This window comes from Armigeres subalbatus, chromosome 2, assembly GCF_024139115.2.
Source record: "Armigeres subalbatus isolate Guangzhou_Male chromosome 2, GZ_Asu_2, whole genome shotgun sequence".
Classification (NCBI taxonomy): domain Eukaryota; kingdom Metazoa; phylum Arthropoda; class Insecta; order Diptera; family Culicidae; genus Armigeres; species Armigeres subalbatus.
Window position 1 is genome coordinate 174,169,144 of NC_085140.1, and position 20,213 is coordinate 174,189,356.

At 40.4% G+C, this 20,213-nt stretch overlaps 1 protein-coding gene across 1 annotated transcript in view; it reads left to right on the plus strand.

Annotated features, from left to right (window-relative positions):
• The window catches only part of LOC134211226 (uncharacterized), a 419,224-nt gene that overhangs the window by 392,270 nt on the left and 6,741 nt on the right, over positions 1 to 20,213 (plus strand). Inside the window, 2 exon segments of the mRNA XM_062687921.1 lie at positions 4,046 to 4,249; positions 4,878 to 5,185. Of these exon segments, the coding sequence (XP_062543905.1) occupies positions 4,046 to 4,249; positions 4,878 to 5,185 (512 nt within the window).

The window sequence follows — 20,213 nt, forward strand, 5'->3', positions numbered from 1 at the left end:
CGGTGATGGAGTCTTTTTCGTGTGTTATAAAAATAGTATTTCGGCCATAACTGGCGAGCAAATCGATTAAGGATAAGTGCCTAAAAAAGAAGTGAGAAATTTTTACGCGCCCGTTTTTGGTATAAAAAGATTGTATTTTGACCATAATTTCTGAGCCCATAGCCCGATTTGGCCAATTTTCAATACGAAATAATCGAATGCAACTTGTTTAAGGATAAGTGCTTGAAAAATGAGTGAGACATTTTGCGCACACACATACACAGTATTACACACACATACAGACACACACACACAGACATCACCTAAATTCATCGAGCTGAGTCGATCGGTATATAACACTATGGGTCTCCGGGCCTCCTATAAAAAGTTCGTTTTTCGAGCGAACATATAGCCTTTACGTATACTTTGTATACGAGAAAGGCAAAAGGGAAAATGTGTGGCATAAAACAGTGTATTTAAAACATCGCCAAACCTAACACAGATCTGTTCCTCACTCTCATGAGAGATCATTGCAACCATCGTACAAGGCACACAATCGCGTTCAAAAGGTTGATCGCATGGGATGGGATATTCAAAAGCTAAACAGCCGCTGTTCAATGTATGCGAAAATATTTAAATTTTGTATTTTAATGATAATAGGTAAGCTGACAAAAATGTCGCAAATCTATCTATATATATATATATATATATATATATATATAAAACTCAATGTTTGTATGTTTGTATGTATGTTTGTATGTATGTTCCAGCATAACTTCTGAACCCATTGACCGATTTCAACCAAATTTGGAACACACATTCTTTATCTTAAGGAGACGACGATAGGGGGGTTAGGCATGCTCTTTGGAAAAGGGGGAGGGTGTGGGGGGAGGGGTATTGCTTAGTTATCGATCTACGCAGTGTAACTTCTGAACCCATTGACCGATTTCAACCAAATTTGGAACACAAATTCTTTATCTTAAGGAGGGCCGATAGGGGGTTAGGCATGCTCTTTGGAAAAGGGGGAGGATGTGGGGGGAGGGGTATTGCTTAGTTATCGATCAACTCAGTGTAACTTCTGAACCCCTTGGCCGATTTCAACCAAATTTGGAACACAAATTCTTTATCTTAAGGAGGGCCGATAGGGGGGTTGAGCCTGCTCTTTGGAAAAGGGGAAGGGTGTGGGGGGAGTGGTATTGCTTAGTTATCGATCAACTCAGTGTAACTTCTGAACCCCTTGCCGATTTCAACCAAATTTGGAACACAAATTCTTTATCTTAAGGAGGGGTTGATAGGGGGTTGAGCCTGCTCTTTGGAAATGGGGGAGGGTGTGGGGGGAGGGGTATTGCTTAGTTATCGATCAACTCAGTGTAAATTCTGAACCCCTTTGCCGATTTCAACTAAATTTGGAACACAAATTCTTTATCTTACAGAGGGGACGATAGGGGGTTAAGCATGCTATTTGAAAAAGGGGGAGGGGTGTGGGGGAGGTTAATTGCTTAGTTATCGATCAACTCAGTGTAACTTCTGAACCCCTTGGCCGATTTCAAACAAATTCGGAACACAAATTCATTATCATAAGGAGACGACGATAGGTGGTTAGGGATGCTCTTTACAAAAGAGAGAGAGGTAGTATGGGGGGAGGGGTATTGTTTAGCAATCGATCAATTCAATGTAAATCTTGAGCCTCATGACCGATTTGAACCAAATTTGTATCAAATATTGTCTGTCCTAAGGAAGAGTTTTAGTGAATATGAGTAAGTCATTTTAAAAGGGGGAGGGTGTGGAAGAGGGGTATTGTTTAGTTATCGATCAATTCAGCATGACTTCTGAACCCATTTATCGATGTCCACCAAATTTGGAACCCATATTATCTGTCTAAGGAAGACTATATCAGACTGGGTAGAAGTGTCATAGCTGAATGAGAGGGATTGTATATTTATTAAACGAACAGTTTAGTATACCTTTTTATCGCATGGATCAACTCAAACCAAACACTTAAACACGTAATCTCTACCCAACAGAAACTATTATACAGAGGCTGGAAGGGACTTTTGGAATGGGAGGGGGGTTAATGGGGTTGGGTATTGGTTAGAAAACGACTTAATTCAAAATCCCTCTTATTTAGTACATCCGAGGTTCTTTGACATGGTACAATGCTCCGAAAATAAATTACCCGAATACCTTAAAAATAGCAAATCCTCGACAATAAGATTTTCCCGGTAAGAACATTTCCCTAAAAATGACTTTAACGAAAATGATATTTCCCAAAAATGATTCTTACCGATACACATATCCCAGAATATGACATTTCCCTGAAAATGACATATCCCTGAATGGAGCAGGCCATTAACATAACACTATTTGGCCTAAGGTCATTCAACATGAAGGACATTTGGGATAATTAAGAACAGCATCAGAAAAATCTTGCATAGAAAGCAAGCATTTGCTGGGTATAAAACAATGATAATTGTTTCCCTTCATCGGAATAATGGTATGCCCAGTGAAAAGCAATGATTAATGTGTTTCCTTCTGAATGGTGGATGTGATTGCTTCTTCAAAAGTAGGCATTCGCCCGGAATGAGGCAATGGTGGGTGTGATCCCTTCTTTTAAAATATGCGTTTGCCCGGAATATGGCGTTGATGGATGTTTTTTCTTCCTTAAAAAAAGTCGTTTGCCCGGAATAAGGCTTTTCAAACCCACGATCCTTTCTTCAAAATTAGTCAATGTTTCCAAAAGCCTTCTTTTAATCAAATGATGTAGTATGAATAAGTAAACACAATTACCCTGTTGGTCAATTGGTTTTATCATTTTCCGATCTTAAAAGAAAACTGCAAACCAAACTGGCAATTCCGAGCAAGGCCGGGTATATAAAGCTAGTATACGATAAAATCCCAAAAATGCACGCCATATGAAATTGCAACCAAAATGCAGACGAGCACGTTTTCCACATTGATGAAACACGTTCTCTCCATTGTTATTTTGAGCACTATTATGATAATCCTTCCACCACAATTTCCCGCATCCGTGATGAACTTTTCCACATATTTCTACCACCTTCTATCGCGACTATCAGCGCAAACACAATTCGTATGATGTTCTCCAATTCATTTTTACTCTTTGCCATCTTGAACATCACGCCCGTGCTTCACATAAAAAATATTTTCTACCGTTCATGAACATAATAGTACCAAATGTAACTACAAGCAACTTGTTATCAAACAGACATTGCAATAAAAAGGATTAGAATGCAGTTTCTTTTCCGACGTTTGCTAATTCCATAAGTTTTAAAAAGCTTTTTCCTTCATCGTTATACGTTTAATTAAAAAGCAGAACACATTTTAGAGTGGGTGCAGTTATATGCGAAAACGCAAACTTCACCCAATCAGTTGAGTTTAATGTTTTCTGATTTGTATTGAAACCTAATGAACTATGCAGAAGCGAGTTTTGTTTATATGGAGATTAGAACTGGAAAACATGTATTTCGGCATTTTTGCTCTAGAAAGTTTCAATTTACCATAAATTGTAGAGCGCAAACTTCTACGACACAAAATTTTTGTATTTATCAGTGCATATCAAAAGCACTTTATGATTTGGTTGGATGCTAAAATTGAACTATGATTCCGAGTTTACAACTAAGATTTCACATTTACCATTTGAAGACTGTTTACCTAAACTATCCTAATAGATTAACTTTTTCTTCTAACCTATCCTTTCTACTTAGACGCTCTCTTTAATCCTACAGCTTACAATTTTTTATTATCTATATGAAGCAACACATATACGGCAATCCGCTCAGCTTACCCAAGTTATGGCTCCAATTTTATTCCTTGTTTTGTAATTAAGTTCGTTTCATTTCGCTTACTATTTTTCGTAATATATTCGCCAACCCACAAACCGCATTTCCTGCACCCACGAAGCCATGCATCCTAATGGAATTGTCTGCTTATCTCTTCCCACCCACCTCGGCACTTTTCGTGGAACGGCGCCGAAACGGTTGTCCAATATCCGGTTCACATTGCATCCATCACGACCGCCCGTCCGTCCGTCCGTCACCATATTTAGCAGCAGCCTTTTCACCCGTGGCCGGAGGAACCCTCCTCGGTCATATCGGAACGATGCACAAGGGCCCGAATAAACTCGGCGATATTCGTCTCGTCCGAGGGCAGAGGGTTCGACTCGATCGAATTCATCCGGCGGTATGGTTCGCAGTCGGTGCTGTGTCGGAAGGCACGGAGCGCGGAGAACGTGTCAGCCGCAGAACGACAGGTAAGTGGCGTCGTCGCCGTGATTGAAACATTTCCCGTGGACAGAAGTTTCGAGAATAGATGTGATCCATGGGTATTTATTTATGAGGTCAATGTCTTCAGTGCATTAGATACTGATGAGAAGACATTTTGGACAAATTCCGGAAGGTTCAATCAAAGTTAATTGCCTCTTTTCCGGGTATTGACCACACGACATGGACATTAATTACAAAGTTTGAAAACTCGATGTATATATACACAGTATGTAAAAGATTCAATTCGAAAGATAAATTGCAGATAACCACTTTCCTTCGGTCAGGTTTAAAACCTCAACCCGCCGGCTGGGTAAAAAATTCTACCGAAGCTGAGTAATTACTTCCAATACATTTTTCGAATTGAATCTTTCACATGATGTGCATATGCACATCAAATTTTCAGGCATAATAATTTTAAGAATAATATAAGTCAAGGAAACCCCTTTTGCTTCTCACTGAGTAAAAATAGCTCTAGTGAGACTAACTAATGTGAAATATATGTTTAATCTGATCTCCTAATACATCGAGTATCAATACAAAAAAAAGTTTTATATTTAGTAACACAGTCAGCTGAATCTCCTAAATTTCTACAATAATAAGTCTTTCTCCTTTCAGCGACGATTCTCCGCGTACCCCGAGTGGGAGTCCGAGGAATGTAAACAGCAGAACCACGCGATAAACGGTTCGAATAATTACAGCAGTGCCAACTGCAACGATCCCCGCCAGGACTCGATTGAGCTGGTGGAGTGTCACAAAGAGCCGAGCTCCGCACAGTACGCCGGCCCTAGCAGTAGTAGCAGCAGTAATCCGAAAGCCACTAGCAGTAGTTGCGACAACGCCAACAGCAGACCAACGCCAAAACTGTCGAACCTACCGACGTTGTCGGTTTCGGGTCCATCGCCGCCACACGAGGAGGAATTTTTGTAATGTATCATATTTATGCTCTCTCGTCTCGAATTCTGTAGTTTGTAGTGTTTTGTATAACAACACGTATGACACGCATAGGACTTTTGATACATGGCTGCAGTCCCAAACGATTTGTAATCTCACATCCATCATGACACCCCTCGCACCAACAACATGCTACCACCTTCACACTCGTCGATCCAACCTACTAACGAGAACAATTCCTTCAATAGTGTGATTAATATGGTGCCATATGTTGTTCATGTGGCATCCGTATTGGGAATTATACAGCGAGGTATTATATAAATCGAAGGCCATGTATGAGATTATAACTACACGGCAATAAATTTCTATCTGAGAACGTTGCGGGTGATTTAATGCGATTAGAAATGTAATGATTGCTGTACTAATATTGTCAAATTTATTAGCTTTGTTGCTCTTTACCAGACAATTTGCGTCAGCTGTTAGTCTCTTGTTTCCGTGAATTGAAAGCTTACGGAAGTCAGTTTGTTTGATCAATTAATGGTGATGGTGAAATAATGGAAATATTTATCAAATGACGTGCTTTTAAGTACCTATAGACACACAAAAACAAACAGTATTGCTGAAATCAATTATTTTTGAAATTTTATATTAATATTGCAAACATGACAAAACAAAACTCTATCCATTGTGGAATATCTACACTGTGTCGAAAAATTGTCACTTATAAAACATATTCAATGAATTAAAACAAACGTCAAAATTGTTTCAGGAAAAAGTACGATGTAGACCTAATTATGTCTATTCAGCTATAATTTTTACAAATGAACAGTCCAATCTTTTCATCGCGGTCATGAACAGAAAAAAAAGTTACAAAATTGATAACAAAAAATCATCCGTACATCACAAAACATTGCTTGAAGAGTTTATAATTTTATTAAAATACATCGTATCATCATTGTCATATTGATCTATTATCCAATTTAACGGCGCTTGCTTTCAAATTATCTTTCGTAATGTCTAAATAAATTGAACGATCCACAGTTGATAAACGTTAAGTATCGTTTTCATTAGAAGTATTTCGAACCATTACATAGGCACCACTATGCTTAACAGTCGTTTACAATTATTTTGAATCTAACTCTGCATTTGGTTTGCGGCATACCATAACCAGTCTATCGGTCCCGAAAAAGTTAAATTTTCTCTCGTCCGTGAATATGACTTTTTTGAATATGCTCCAGTCGGTTCTCCACAATCTTGGAAGATATGAATGGCTTCTTCCACGCATTGCGGCCACGATATCCTACAACGATGTCCGATAACGTTCCAAACTATTTGAAGACTGACCTAGGCGTTCGCGCACTGTGATAAGCTATCAGCAAGTTTAGGAGCACTGACCTTAGTATTTTACCAAATTTCGAGAAGAATAATGCGTTCGGCTCACGGCCAGTTCCGGGAGCAGTTCCAAATATATTTATTCGCTGACAGTTTTGTATTACATTCTGGACCGACGATTGCAATCATTATATGCTGTAAATATTTGTACTGACAAGAAAATACTCGGAAACACACCCGACATTTCCAGAATGTTTTTCAATACTGGCTGTGTATGTGCTCAGACAAGACTCAGACATACTTGACCGATGTTTGCAATCGATTACCAATACCGGCTATTTCGGACGTGAGCTTTTGCCATCATTCTCGTATTACTATTGGGATTTTTCTGTATGGAACAGTCATTTTCCTTCAGAACAATCACTGTGGTACTGAAAATGAATCGAACTTGCTCGATTTCTTTTAATTATTTATTTTACAGACCGAGAAAAACCAATTCAAGTTCTAAACATTAAGTAAGTGATCAAACTTTACTACAGCACTCTACATGCGCTAGATTTTGATAAACTGACGGATCATAGTTTCCTGGACGAAGGTTCTAAGAATCCTTCAGTGTACGGACATTTTTTTGGCGTCGGTTTTTATGATTTTTTTTAGATAAATGATTTTGATTTTTATATTAGTCGTACTTTACGATATTTCGAGTACTGAGAAACCAAAAGGGCATATTTAAGCGTCGAATGAATAAAATATGCTCCAACTATGGCAAGGTATTATATTGATTGTATGTCTGATCAATTAGCATACACTGTACGCACCGGAGGAGTTAGGGCACCTGACCCACCGAATCGAATATTTTTGCTCTAAAATTATATATACGCCAAATAAGTCCTAAAAAAAAAAAGATTTTCCGAAATTTTTATAATCCCTGGCGAAGTAACGCTAGTGCACGATGGGGCACATAACACACCAAACCAAACCATATAAATATTTCTAAAAACAATTCGGAAGAAAATCCCAAAAATAATTTGTAGAGGAATTCACCAAGGAATCCTTAGAAGAATTTCCAAAGACATTTCTGAAGGAATTTTGGAAGAAAACTTCGAAAGGTATTTTCGAAAATAATTTGGACTTGTCGAGGAATTCATAAATAAATTTCCGAAAGAGTTCTAAAACAATTTCCGAAGGAATTCCTAAAATAATTACCGTAAGTATTCCTGAAGTAATTTTCGAAGAATTTTCCAAAATAATTCCAAAGGAATTTTTAAAAGCATCCGTGAAGGAATTTCCGACCGGAATTTTCAAATGAAATCCTGAAAGAATGTTTGACATTCTTAAATTTCTGCATGAATTTCTTTGGACATTCCCCCAAAAAAAAGATTGTCTTGGAATTTGTTTTGAAAATCCTCAGGACTATACTTTGAAGAAAAATACTATATCCAGAAATTCCTTTAGAAAATCCTTATAATATTCATTCAAAAAGTCAAAGAAGTAGAAATAATAATTTATTGTTAATTGTCGACTGGAATTAAAGTTGTTTATTGATGTGGTTTTCTCAGTCTGAGGATAATCAAAACGGCTAGATTTTGAAATTACCCGACGTTTCGTCCGAATGTATTTGGCCTTTTTCAAGGGAAGTTACTGGAAACATATTGCACAATTATGTAACATAACATTAAACAGATATTGAACATAGACCTACTTTGTCAACCGTTTTTCCTTCACGAATTAATGCCTGTTTTATGTTTTTTGCTTCTTGTATGCTACCTAATGAACATAGGGCGAACTACGGAACATTATTACATTGGACTCACAATTATACACATTAAAAAACATTAATTATGATAATATACGAAAAACACTACAACACTGTACGATACTAAACGGCTATTTCAAAGATGGTGGTGGATTTTAATCTGTTTGTCGACTATTCATTTATGTCGACTGCTGTTGTGATGTTCTGTGTATTATTTCTCACTTTTTGAGTGCGAGTACTGTTACCCGAGCAGCACAAGTCAGACTAAAATGGTTGCAGCAACTCGATAGTGACCAAATCTAGTCGCATATCCGTTGCAGTAATCTATGTGGGACATGTGTGCTACTTGGGTACTGTTACTGCTACTGTTACATACGTACATCTCCCCAGGCCATCTGCGAGTTGTGGGGCTTGCCAGGATGTGTTGGGGTTTGACAGTGGGCCCTGTTAAACCTCTATAAAAAGCTGCATGTATCCGCAAGTAGGCCTCACCAAAGCGACCGTGTGCCGTTCAAAGCGCACAAGCCCAAGTCCTGGTGTCAGGTAGGACGCTAAACAGCCCTGACACGACGGCCCACCTACGAGACAGGAGGTTTGCGCAGGCCCAATAAGCCGCCTAGAAAACCAATCATTACGAACAATATAAGAGATAATGCGACTCGATATAATCGGCAAAGACCTGGGCGACGAATACAGGATCACGATTGGAAGCTTGGAACATGGAATTGCAAGTCGCTAGGTTTCGCAGGGTTGCGACAGGATGATTTACGATGAATTGCATCCCCGCAACTTCGACGTCGTAGCGCTGCAGGAGATTTGCTGGACAGGACAGAAAGAGTGGAAAAGCGGACATCGAGCGGCTACCTTCTACCAAAGCTGTGGCACCACCAACGAGCTGGGAACCGGCTTCATAGTGCTGGGTAAGATGCGCTATCGTGTGATTCGACGGTAAATTCTTCTCCGACATCACGAACGTCCGCACTTACCGCAGTGCGAATATTGAATCCGACCACTACCTCGTTGCAGTATGCCTGCGCTCAAAACTCTCGACGGTGTACAACACGCGTCGAAGTCGGACGCCGCAGCTTAACATTGGGCGGCTACAAGACGGTAGACTAGCCCAAGAATACGCGCAGCAGCTGGAAGTGGCACTTCCAACGGAAGAGCAGCTAGGCGCAGCATCTCTTGAAGATAGCTGGAGAGATATTCGATCCGCCATTGAAAGCACCGCAACCGCTGCACTTGGCACGGTGCCCCTGGATCAGAGAAACGACTGGTATGACGGCGAATGTGAGCAGTTAGTGGAAGAGAAGAATGCAGCATGGGCGAGATTGCTGCAACACCGCACGAGGGCGAACGAGGCACGTTATAAACAGGCGCGGAACAGACAAAACACGATTTTCCGGAAGAAAAAGCGCCAGCAGGAAGATCGGGACCGTGAAGAAACGGAGCGACTGTACCGCGCTAATAACACACGAAAGTAATCCGGTTGAACCGTTCACGTAAGGGCCACGTGCCACAGCCTGATATGTGTAAGGACATAAACGGGAACCTTCTAACGAACGAGCGTGAGGTGATCCAAAGGTGGCGGCAGCACTACGAAGAACACCTGAATGGCGATGTGGCAGACGAAGATGGCGGTATGGTGATGGACCTGGGAGAACGCGCGCAGTACATAATTCTACCGGCTCCGGATCTCCAGGAAATCCAGGAGGAGATTGGCCGGCTGAAGAACAACAAAGCCCCTGGGGTTGACCAACTACCAGGAGAGCTATTTAAACACGGCAGTGAGGCACTGGCTAGAGCGCTGCACTGGGTCATTACCAAGATTTGGGAGGAAGAAGTTTTGCCGCAGGAGTGGATGGAAGGTGTCGTGTGTCCCATCTACAAAAAGTGCGATAAGCTGGATTGTAGCAACTACCGCGCAATCACATTGCTGAACGCCGCCTACAAGGTACTCTCCCAAATTTTATGCCGTCGACTAGCACCAACTGCAAGGGAGTTCGTGGGGCAGTACCAGGCGGGTTTTATGGGCGAACGCTCCACCACGGACCAGGTGTTCGCCATTCGCCAAGTACTGCAGAAATGCCGCGAATACAACGTGCCCACACATCATCTATTCATCGACTTCAAAGCCGCATATGATACAATCGATCAGGACCAGCTATGGCAGCTAATGCACGAACACGGTTTTCCGGATAAACTGACACGGTTGATCAAAGCGACGATGGATCGGGTGATGTGCGTAGTTCGAGTGGACCGAGCCGAATGGAGAAGACTCTTATATACCGCACAGGCCACTTCGGCCTTAGTCTGAATAAATAATAATAATACATACGTACTGTTTAACCCATCTACATCTGTACGATAGTTGACTGTGTTATGTGTATTGTGTATATGACACATTTCTAACTCTACTCTACCGATGTTAGAAATGTGTCATATACACAATACACCTAACACGGTCAACTATCGTACAGATGTAGATGGGTTAAACAGTAGGTATGCTGGTATTTTACATACTGCTAAAAACTCTCTCGCACTCAAAAAGTGAGAAATAATACACAGAACATCACAACCGCAGTCGACATAAATGAAAAGTCGAAAAACAGATTAAAATCCACCACCATCTTTGAAATAGCCGTTTAATATCGTACAGCAGCGGTTCTCAACCTGGGGTACATGTACCCCTGGGGGAACCTTCGCTGGGCCCAGGGGGTACCTCGGACTAAAATGCATAATGGCGGATTTTAATCAAAACTTAATGATGAAGTTTTGATACATATTTTTTAATTTCAAGATTTTGTCTTGTACATAATATGCATGGCGATCAATAACTCAAAGACTATTGAAACCTTCCCCTCACAACCAACAACGTAATGGATGAAAGGCTGATGAGGGAGGAAAGATCAAAAGGATAGAACCATTAATGAATATATTTTAAAATTCTTCTATGGTATCTACCTGATTGAAACAAAATTTTGAATAATAAGAATATGAATATGAGTATTCGTATGAACTAAAATTTAGAGTCTACACGTTTGGAAGCCCCCATTTAAGGACATAGTTGGAAGAGTACCATGATGGCAGTCAAGATGGCACCGGACCTTCCACGGGTCAACCCCACACCTCCCAATAATTCTCTCCCACCAGCATTCGAATGCTTTGAACAGCATTGAACAAAATTTTTAATATTCAAATTACTAACCTGTTCACAGCATATTTATTCACTTCCGTGATAATGAACATGTTTTATCCAAAGAGTCCTATGTATTTCGGCTCGAATAATATCATAAATCAGCAGTTTCTTGCCAATTTATTAGCCGTTCGCGATTTGGTGGGTTTATCACTGCACTTCACTTCTTCTCAAAGGGCACTGAAAATATCAAGTTTTTACTCACTTCAAATTGCAAATTGAACATCAATTTTTGAAATCAGTTACTTGTTTAAACCGAAAACTTAATATAAACTGCTATTTTTGCCCGAAAAAAACGATTAAAAACTGATCGCGGAGCGAATGTAAACAACGGCACCGGCAGCAGCAAACTAATAAACAGGGTGGTTCAAAAATAATTTTGCTCCGCCACGCCACGCCAGTCGATTATGATTTATAATTTGGGTGTTATCCGATGGTTTGGGCTGGTTTGATTAGAGGCTTACCGTGCACATGTCGTTTCAGGTTTGTATGACAGTTGATATGGCGAGGTTGAATTTAACATTATTCTGATTTTGGCACTCCGTCATTGGGCGATGGCGAGGGGGGAGACCATATGACTGAATGAAATATTCAAGAGCTTCAACTCCATAGAAAATCCATATAGAATGGTCGTTCCAATAGTAGGGAGACGATTTTAAGCTAGGTTGCGAATCTTTAGCATGATCATTAGGCTTCTCAGAAGGCATCAGTGAAACGTGCAATTCAACAAAATACCCAGACTTTGTCTGTGATATCTATCGCACCAGGGGCAGATACTTCTAGTCTAGTCTACACAATCGCGCAAGGGGCAAATGCTTCATACAAAAAGTGTGACGTGGGGGTGAGTGGGGTATAAAATGCTATTTTTACGTTACGTAATCAATGGATCTTTCTTGCGGTGAGGTTTTCGTTCAGTGAAGTCTCAGGAATGATGCTTTCAGCTAAGTGGGTTTTCTTTTCGCCAGCGTTTGGAGGGGAGGCACTGTTGCCAGTGTAATAAAAGGTTTAGTTTCCCATACTAGTTTTCATACAAACTTGAACCGGCTTGCGCTCAACCAGTTTTGTTCAAATCGGTTTTTGGAGGACACTCGGAGCATGGTGGTGCTGGGTCGTTTTTTGAATCACCCTATTAATATTTTTTTTTATTATGAATACGACACCAATACTACTACAGTATATGACAGTTTTTATTGTACCAATACTTTCAAAGCTTTGTTTTGGTACTCAACCCACCTTCACCTTAAAAGACATGGAGGCTTTTTCCGAAAAGCTCAGCTGCTTCGAAAGCCTTCTATTAAACAGCTCGGAGAACTTCTTCCAAGAGTTTCGGAAACCTACTTTCAAGAGGTTCAGAGGCCTTAAAAGCCTTTCTTTTAAGAGGTTCGGAAACCTTCTTTCAAGAGACTGAGAAGCCTAATTACAAGAGGCTCGGAAACCTCTTTTTAAGTGGTTCGGAAGTGGTTAAGTGGTTCCTTTCAAGAGGCCCGGGAGCCTCCTTTCAAGAGGCCCGGGAGCCTCCTTTCAAGAGGCCCGGGAGCCTCCTTTCAAGAGGCCCGGGAGCCTCCTTTCAAGAGGCCCGGGAGCCTCCTTTCAAGAGGCCCGGGAGCCTCCTTTCAAGAGGCCCGGGAGCCTCCCCTAGCAGCACACATGTTTCACATAAGTTACTGCAACTTATATGGGACCAGATTTAGTCACAATCAAGTTGCTGCAACCATTTTTGTCTGACTTGTGCTGCTCGGGTCCTTTCAAGAGGCCCGGGAGCCTCCTTTCAAGAGGCCCGGAAGCCTCCTTTCAAGAGGCCCGGAAACCTCCTTTCAAGCTTCCGTGCTTTTTTTCGAGTGGCTCGGAATTCATCTTTCTAGAGCAGCGGTTCTCAACCTGGGGTACATGTACCCCTGGGGGTACCTTCGCTGGGCCCAGGGGGGACCTCGGACAAAAATGGATAATGGCGGGTTTTAATCAAAACTTATTGATGAAGTTTTGATATATATATATATATTTTAATTTTAAGATTTTGTCTTGTACATAATATACATGGCGATCAGTAACTCAAAGACTATTGAAACCTTTCCTCCACAATCAACGTAATGGATGAAAGGCTGATGATGGAGAAAAGATCAAAAGGATAGAACGATTAATGAATATATTTGAAAAATCTTCTATGGTATCTACCTGATTGAAACAAAATTTTGAATGATAAGAATATGAATATGAGAATTCGTATGAACTAAAATTTAGAGTCTACACGTTCGGAAGCCCCCATTTAAAAGACATGGAGGCTTTTTCCGAAAAGCTCAGCTGCTTCGAAAGCCTTCTATTAAACAGCTAAGAGAACTTCGTCCAAGAGTTTTCCGGAAACCTACTTTCAAGAGGTTCAGAGGCCTATTAAAAGCCTTTCTTTTAAGGTTCGGAAACCTTCTTTCTCAAGAGACTGAGAAGCCTAACTACTAAGAGGCTCAGGAAAACCTCTTTTAAGTGGTTCGGAAGTGGTTAAGTGGTTCCTTTCAAGAGGCCCTGGAAGTCTCACTTCAAGAGGCCCAGAGGCCCGGGAGCCTCCCTTTTTCAAGAGGCCAGGGAGCACTCCTTTCAAGAGGCCCGGGGAGCCTCCTTTCAAGAGGCCCAGGAGCCTCCTTTCAAGAGGCCCAGGAGCCTCCTTTCAAGAGGCTCCGGGAGCCTCCTTTCAAGCAGGCCTGGAGCCTCCTTTCGAGGCCTGGGAGCCTCCCTTTCAGAGGCCCGGGAGCCTCCTTTCCAAAGGCCCGGGAGGCCCCTTTCAAGAGGGCCGGGAGCCCCCTTTCCAGAGGGGCGGGAGCCTCCCTTCAGGAGGCCCGGGAGGCCCCTTTCAAGAGGCCAGAAACCTCCTTTCAAGCTTTCCCGTGCTTTTCTTCGAGTGGCTCGGAATTCATCTTTCTAGAGGCTTGGAATCCAACGTTCAAGATACTCAGAGGCATCCTTCTGAGATGCTTAGAAGCCTCGTTTTAGGTGGCTCGAAGCCGCCTTCCAAGAGGCTCTGTAAAGCTTCTCTCCAAGAGTTCGATGTAATGAATATTTCAGCCAGCTTTATGGAGAGTCAGGCATGGGAACTGCTCTGGAATGCATCTCATTGGCTCTGAGATTCATTCCATCAAACACAAAGCAATGGAACAAAGCAGTGTTATGTACATGTTGACAAAAAGAAGCAGCAAAACGAAATTGCTCCTGGTATTTCTTTGTTTCGCGATGAGATGAATATAAGGTTCTGTGAGATGGAGATCAGGGACAGTTCCCCTATATTGTATTATTTTTCCAGTCCCCATTTTTTATATATCTTATGAGACACATTGCCCTCTTAGGACAATGGGATCCATGGGAACGTAGATGGTGACATTTCCGTTTTATACCGAAATGAATAAGTGACCACATCTTCCATTTTGGAACCTACTGGAGCTCATGGGAAGGACTTTCGTGCTTTACTTACTCTTACTTAGGGCCGATGCCCACGTAGCGTGTTTTCAAGCTGCGTGCCGCCGCGTCCACGCAAGGTATCCGGCATCAAATGTAGTCGTCACACGTTCGTGTGCATTACTCCATTGATGCTGGGTACTGTAATGAACGCGTGCACAACGTCTTTAATGGACATCTATAAATATGCCGTGTAGCGGCTCTTTCACTATAATTTTCCATCAAATAGTTGGTTATGCTCTTGAAATGTCCCCATGCCCAATTTCGGTAATTGTGGTGCCTGAAGAATTCATTGAAAGTGTCTGTGCACAAAATCTAACTCACTTTTAGGAACTTTCCTCAACCAATTGCTCGCAGTAAATGGCTTCGACGAAAATCCTGCCCTATTGTTTCCTATTGAGAATTGGCCAGATCGGTATTGGGCTCCGAAGTTATGGCCAAAATACTAATTTCAGCAGCTACATGGGAAAATCACTTTTCTGGCACTTATGCTCATCCGATTGGCTTGCAATAAGTTGCATTCAGCAGAAAGTTTTAGAATGCAAATGAACAAATATGAAAATAAGAGCTATCTACCTATTATTGTTATATTGAGCTTTTTTATATATCTCTCACCTTTTGAACGAGATAAAGGCACCATCACCACTAGGTAGATTATTCTTGTTTTTTTCTATCAAATAGGTCATAGGTCATAATATCTTCAACCTACAAGGTACCCGCAGAGTCTCACAGAAAGAGATTTTTTTATATCAAAATGTTGCGTTTCATATCATTGTACGCGATCGGTGAAAACCTCAAACTTCTATGAGTCGATATTGAAGGGACCATCGACTAATGATAATATCGAGATGCGGAATAGAAAATCCTGTCCCTCCTTGGAGAGCTGTTCGAAGGAATCATCACAGTAGCCAGAAACTATTTTTAATTTGACTCAGTATCCTCAATTTCAAATGAAGAACAATTTCAAGCGCATAACCAACTTTTTGAAGACTTGTGGCCATGGTAGACAATGATAGACGAAGATAGAGCTGCCGCAAGCGGCACAAATTTGATATCCATGAAAATGTCCTCTCTTACGGGTTCGCAGGGCATCTCAAAGGTTCCAAGAGTAGACATATCACTAATCAACTCCAAGCACATGACCATCTGTTTGGTAGAAAATAACAAAGAAAGAGCCACCACACGGCATATTTTTTGTTAAAATGGAAATGTCTCTTTACGAGCTCCGGGTTCACCTCATGGGTTCTAAGGGTGGACAATATGTCAAAATCGATCTCGGGCACCTATTTGGAGAAAATTACAGAAAAGAGCCGCCGCATGACATATGTTGGTGTAAAATGGAAATGTCATTTTCTTCGAGGGAGCCTCATAGGTTTCAAATGTTGCCAATGTGGTCCTTATCGATTTCGAGCACGTCTATCTGTTCGATGGGAAAACACAAAAGAGCCGCCGCACATAATAGTATCAAAATGAAAATGTCCACTTCTACGGGTTCCTAGGGCCCCTCATAGGTTCAGGCTTGCCAATGTGGTCCTTATCGATTTCAAGCGCATATATATCTATTTGTGGAAAATCAGACGAAAGGCACGGCATATTTTGTGCTAAAACGGAAATGTCCCCTCCTGCGGGTTCTCCGGGGCACCATGCATGTACCAGGAGTGGCCAATGTGGTCATTTATCGATTTCAAGCGCATAACCATCTGTTTGGTGGAAAATCATGACAAAAGAGCCACGCACGGCATATTTTGGTGCTAAAACGGAAATGTCCCTCCTGTGGTTCCCCAGGGCACCTTGCATGTACCAGTGCCACTTTCGTCGGAAGCCCTTTCATGGACCATACATTACCGTTTCAAGAGAATATGAAAGAATTAGCGATCGAATGGCATATATGGAGCGATTTTATGCTCCCTTATATGACCGACAAGGTCCCCGTGGAAGTTGTTTCCGGTGGCCATTGTCTCCAGAACCATATAGCCACAAAATTGATGAGTTTATCTTTAGAACGGTATATAAACTTTGCAATTCGGTATAATTTGACTGTTTTATAAGCATTTACATTTCTGGGTCAATATGACTCAATATCTTATTCGTAACTTTTTTGTGGGTCGTTCCTGTTGCACCTTAAAATACTTTTCTCATTCAGATGCTTCATTTCCACAAAATATTAAAAGTCAAGAAATTTCAAAACGATCGTATTATCAGGTAAAAGTTATTCTACTGTGAAGTTGCGTTTTGGGTCATATTGACTCAACATCTTACTAAGGTTAATAGGCAATTAACTATGAAATGCTAATCACTTTAAGTCGAATAACAATCGGAGAAAGGCATCATCACCTGTGGAATAATACATTTTGGGGTTTTAAATGAAAATTTTAAATTGTCATATCCAATCATTTTCATATAGTGAGTTACGCCAATTTTGTTCAAACATAAATGGCTTGGTGTGCGATTGAACATGATTTGCGGAAAAACTACACATTACAGCGCAAAACGTTTCATATACAAACCTCGCTTACCTCCGACCCCATATATCCAACATCCCAATGGTTGTAATTTGACAGCACGCACGCGCAGTTTGAAGCTTGTATAGAGAACTATGAAAACAGTATTTTTTCGGAAAACCGTTTTGCAACGTTGGTCATTAATATCTAAAAATATAAGAGAATTGGCAACATAGGAAACTAGAATAAATAAATCGTCTTTATTGCGAAACAATTCGCTGCTTGCAAGAAAATTATTACGGAAATACTAAATCGTAGGAAATTCAATTGAGCCGTGAAAGAATAACATCAATAATAAGCAGGTTTTATTTTCTTTATAACTTTGCTTGAAAATCCGATCAGTTCGCAACAACAATCGTCTTACAGATTTAGAAAAATATTCTATGAAGTCTTCGGTTGATTATATTTTGGGGAGATCCTCCAGTGCCAGACACATAAGCCATTAAACAAAAAAACTTTAACTATCCGGATTATATTTCCTTTTATACTATACTAGCAGGATGTACCTGCGTTGCTCGGATTTTCGTTTAACGTTCGAAATGTCATTTTCTGCGTTGATTGCGACGACGCCACTCTAGATCATTTTCGAGCGATCGCATTATTTTCTTCAAACTCCCTTAATATATTTGGACAATTTTCCCAACTTTTACTTTAAAATTTACTAACCTTATGCATATAGAAACATAGCTGATCCCAATACGAATCGATTAGTGAAAATCTCGCAAATCGTAATCCTCTTCGTAGTTATATTGCCTCAAAGGAAGAATAGATAGAAGAAAGAAACACAAAATATGACTATTGACCATTGATGATTCATACAAACTATATTTGATCATTTGAACACGTTTTTCGACGATGATTTTGTTGAAAAATTTTGATTCAGAAAAATGTCTCCTAGTACCGGACACTATTGCATCATGTTCAAATGGACTAAGTTCCTGTTACAGAGTAAAGACATAATTAGAATAGTAATATTATTCACGTGCTTTAAGTTGTAAATATTAAAATTGTTAGTAAAGCTTATTTGACTCTTCAAATTCCACCTTTTCAATGTCCTCTTCAATTTTGTTTCTGCTAATTTCTGTGCTTTCTCAGCAAGAAAGAAACAATTGAAGTAAGTGTAGTTTTATACAAGTTTATCACATGAAGATCTGATATTCCTTGCCGTTAGAAGCCTGTTCAATAGCTTCCTTTTGTCTAATAAGATGGAGGAGGAGACTTCGCAAGTAGTGTCGTTTCAAGAAGTGTCCGTATTGAGACCGCGCCCGGCGCTGAAATCTTCCTCTAAATAGTTAGTGATCCGCCTCACGTAACGATCTCTCACATACGGGGCGTTTTCTTAGTAATTTCCATACAAACTTCAAACTGCTCGTACTCATTTATATTATAACCAATTCAGTTGAACATTTGGGAGGTTAACCAAAACAGCAAATGTTATCGTTCAAGCACAAGGGGCGCAAAAGTCAAAATTTCAATCACTCTAGGCTCTAACAAAATTTATCTTATGATCTGTTTTACGTAGTTTACGTCAGGGTCGTGTCTTGTACATAACCCTTCAGATTTTTTATAAATAATTTCGAAACGAACAGTGGGAAAGAGGCTCAAAGGTACCTTATATGTCCAAATCTTTCATATAATGAAATACATTTTGAAATATAAAAATCGGAGATAACGCCAAATTTTATCAATAACATTTCATCAAATCCGTCGACTGCGGGTATTTCGGTCCCCTACTACTAACGATGTTGTACGATAATGACTAAATAGACGCCACAGCAAGTAACAAGAGTAAAAGAAGAAACCCATCACGAACGCATCGATAATGAAGGAAAACAAAACGTTAACTGATTGTTCGACCTATCGGGAAGCAGAGACAATTCAAAATTAAGTGAAAAGAAATGCATTCGCTCGCAGAGGATTCAGTCTTTTTTCCATCTCGCGAAATACATAATTATTTGAAAATACCGCTTACTTTTTGATCTTACTTCCTTATTTGAACCGAAACAAACAGCTTTTTCAATGCTATAAGAGTTAAATAATTTTCTCCTTTTGTCGCTATCGTACGGACTTGGAAACCCTTGAGTCGAAGGCAGAGATAGTCTACATCCCTGCTGAGCCAACTGGTGGCTTCAGGCAGTTCCACCGCTTCCGTCCGTGACCGGATAGATACTTCCTGGATTTTTTTGAATATTCACGTTCGAAGTAGTTTTTGATGAACAGGTCTTGCCAAAGAAGGAATATAATGTATTTTGTATTTGAGATATTTTTCTGAATGGCTCACAAAACTATTATATTAATGATTGGGCTGTTATCGTTGATATTTTGTACAAATTAGTTGATGTGGGAGATTAGGACATACATATTATGTATATTTGAAGGCATGTTCAATAGACTGGCCCAGGAAACAAAATGTTGTCGAATTCCAGGGCACCCCAAATTGTGTCTTTGGGTGAAAAATCAATCTCTGAAAATTTCAGCTCAATCGTTGCATAAGCTGGCGCATTTGATTTGAAGTTTGTATGGGGATTTCAGCCAAAATGTATGGAAAATACACCTCCGTCACTCATTCGATCTGAAATTGGTTCTGATTGCTATTGACCTCAAATTGCAAAACAGGCAGTTGGTATGCTACAGAATAATTTCACAGAACATTGTATGATGATTAAATGAACTTTTATATAGGTTTCGGCTGATGCGATTCGATCAAAAACCCAAAAACACACAAATCAGCTCCTAATAAACCAGAAAATTATATAAAAGTTCATTCAATCTATCGCATATTCTGTAAGTGTCTATGTTTTCAACTGCCATTCTAATTCTGAAACAACTCTGTAATA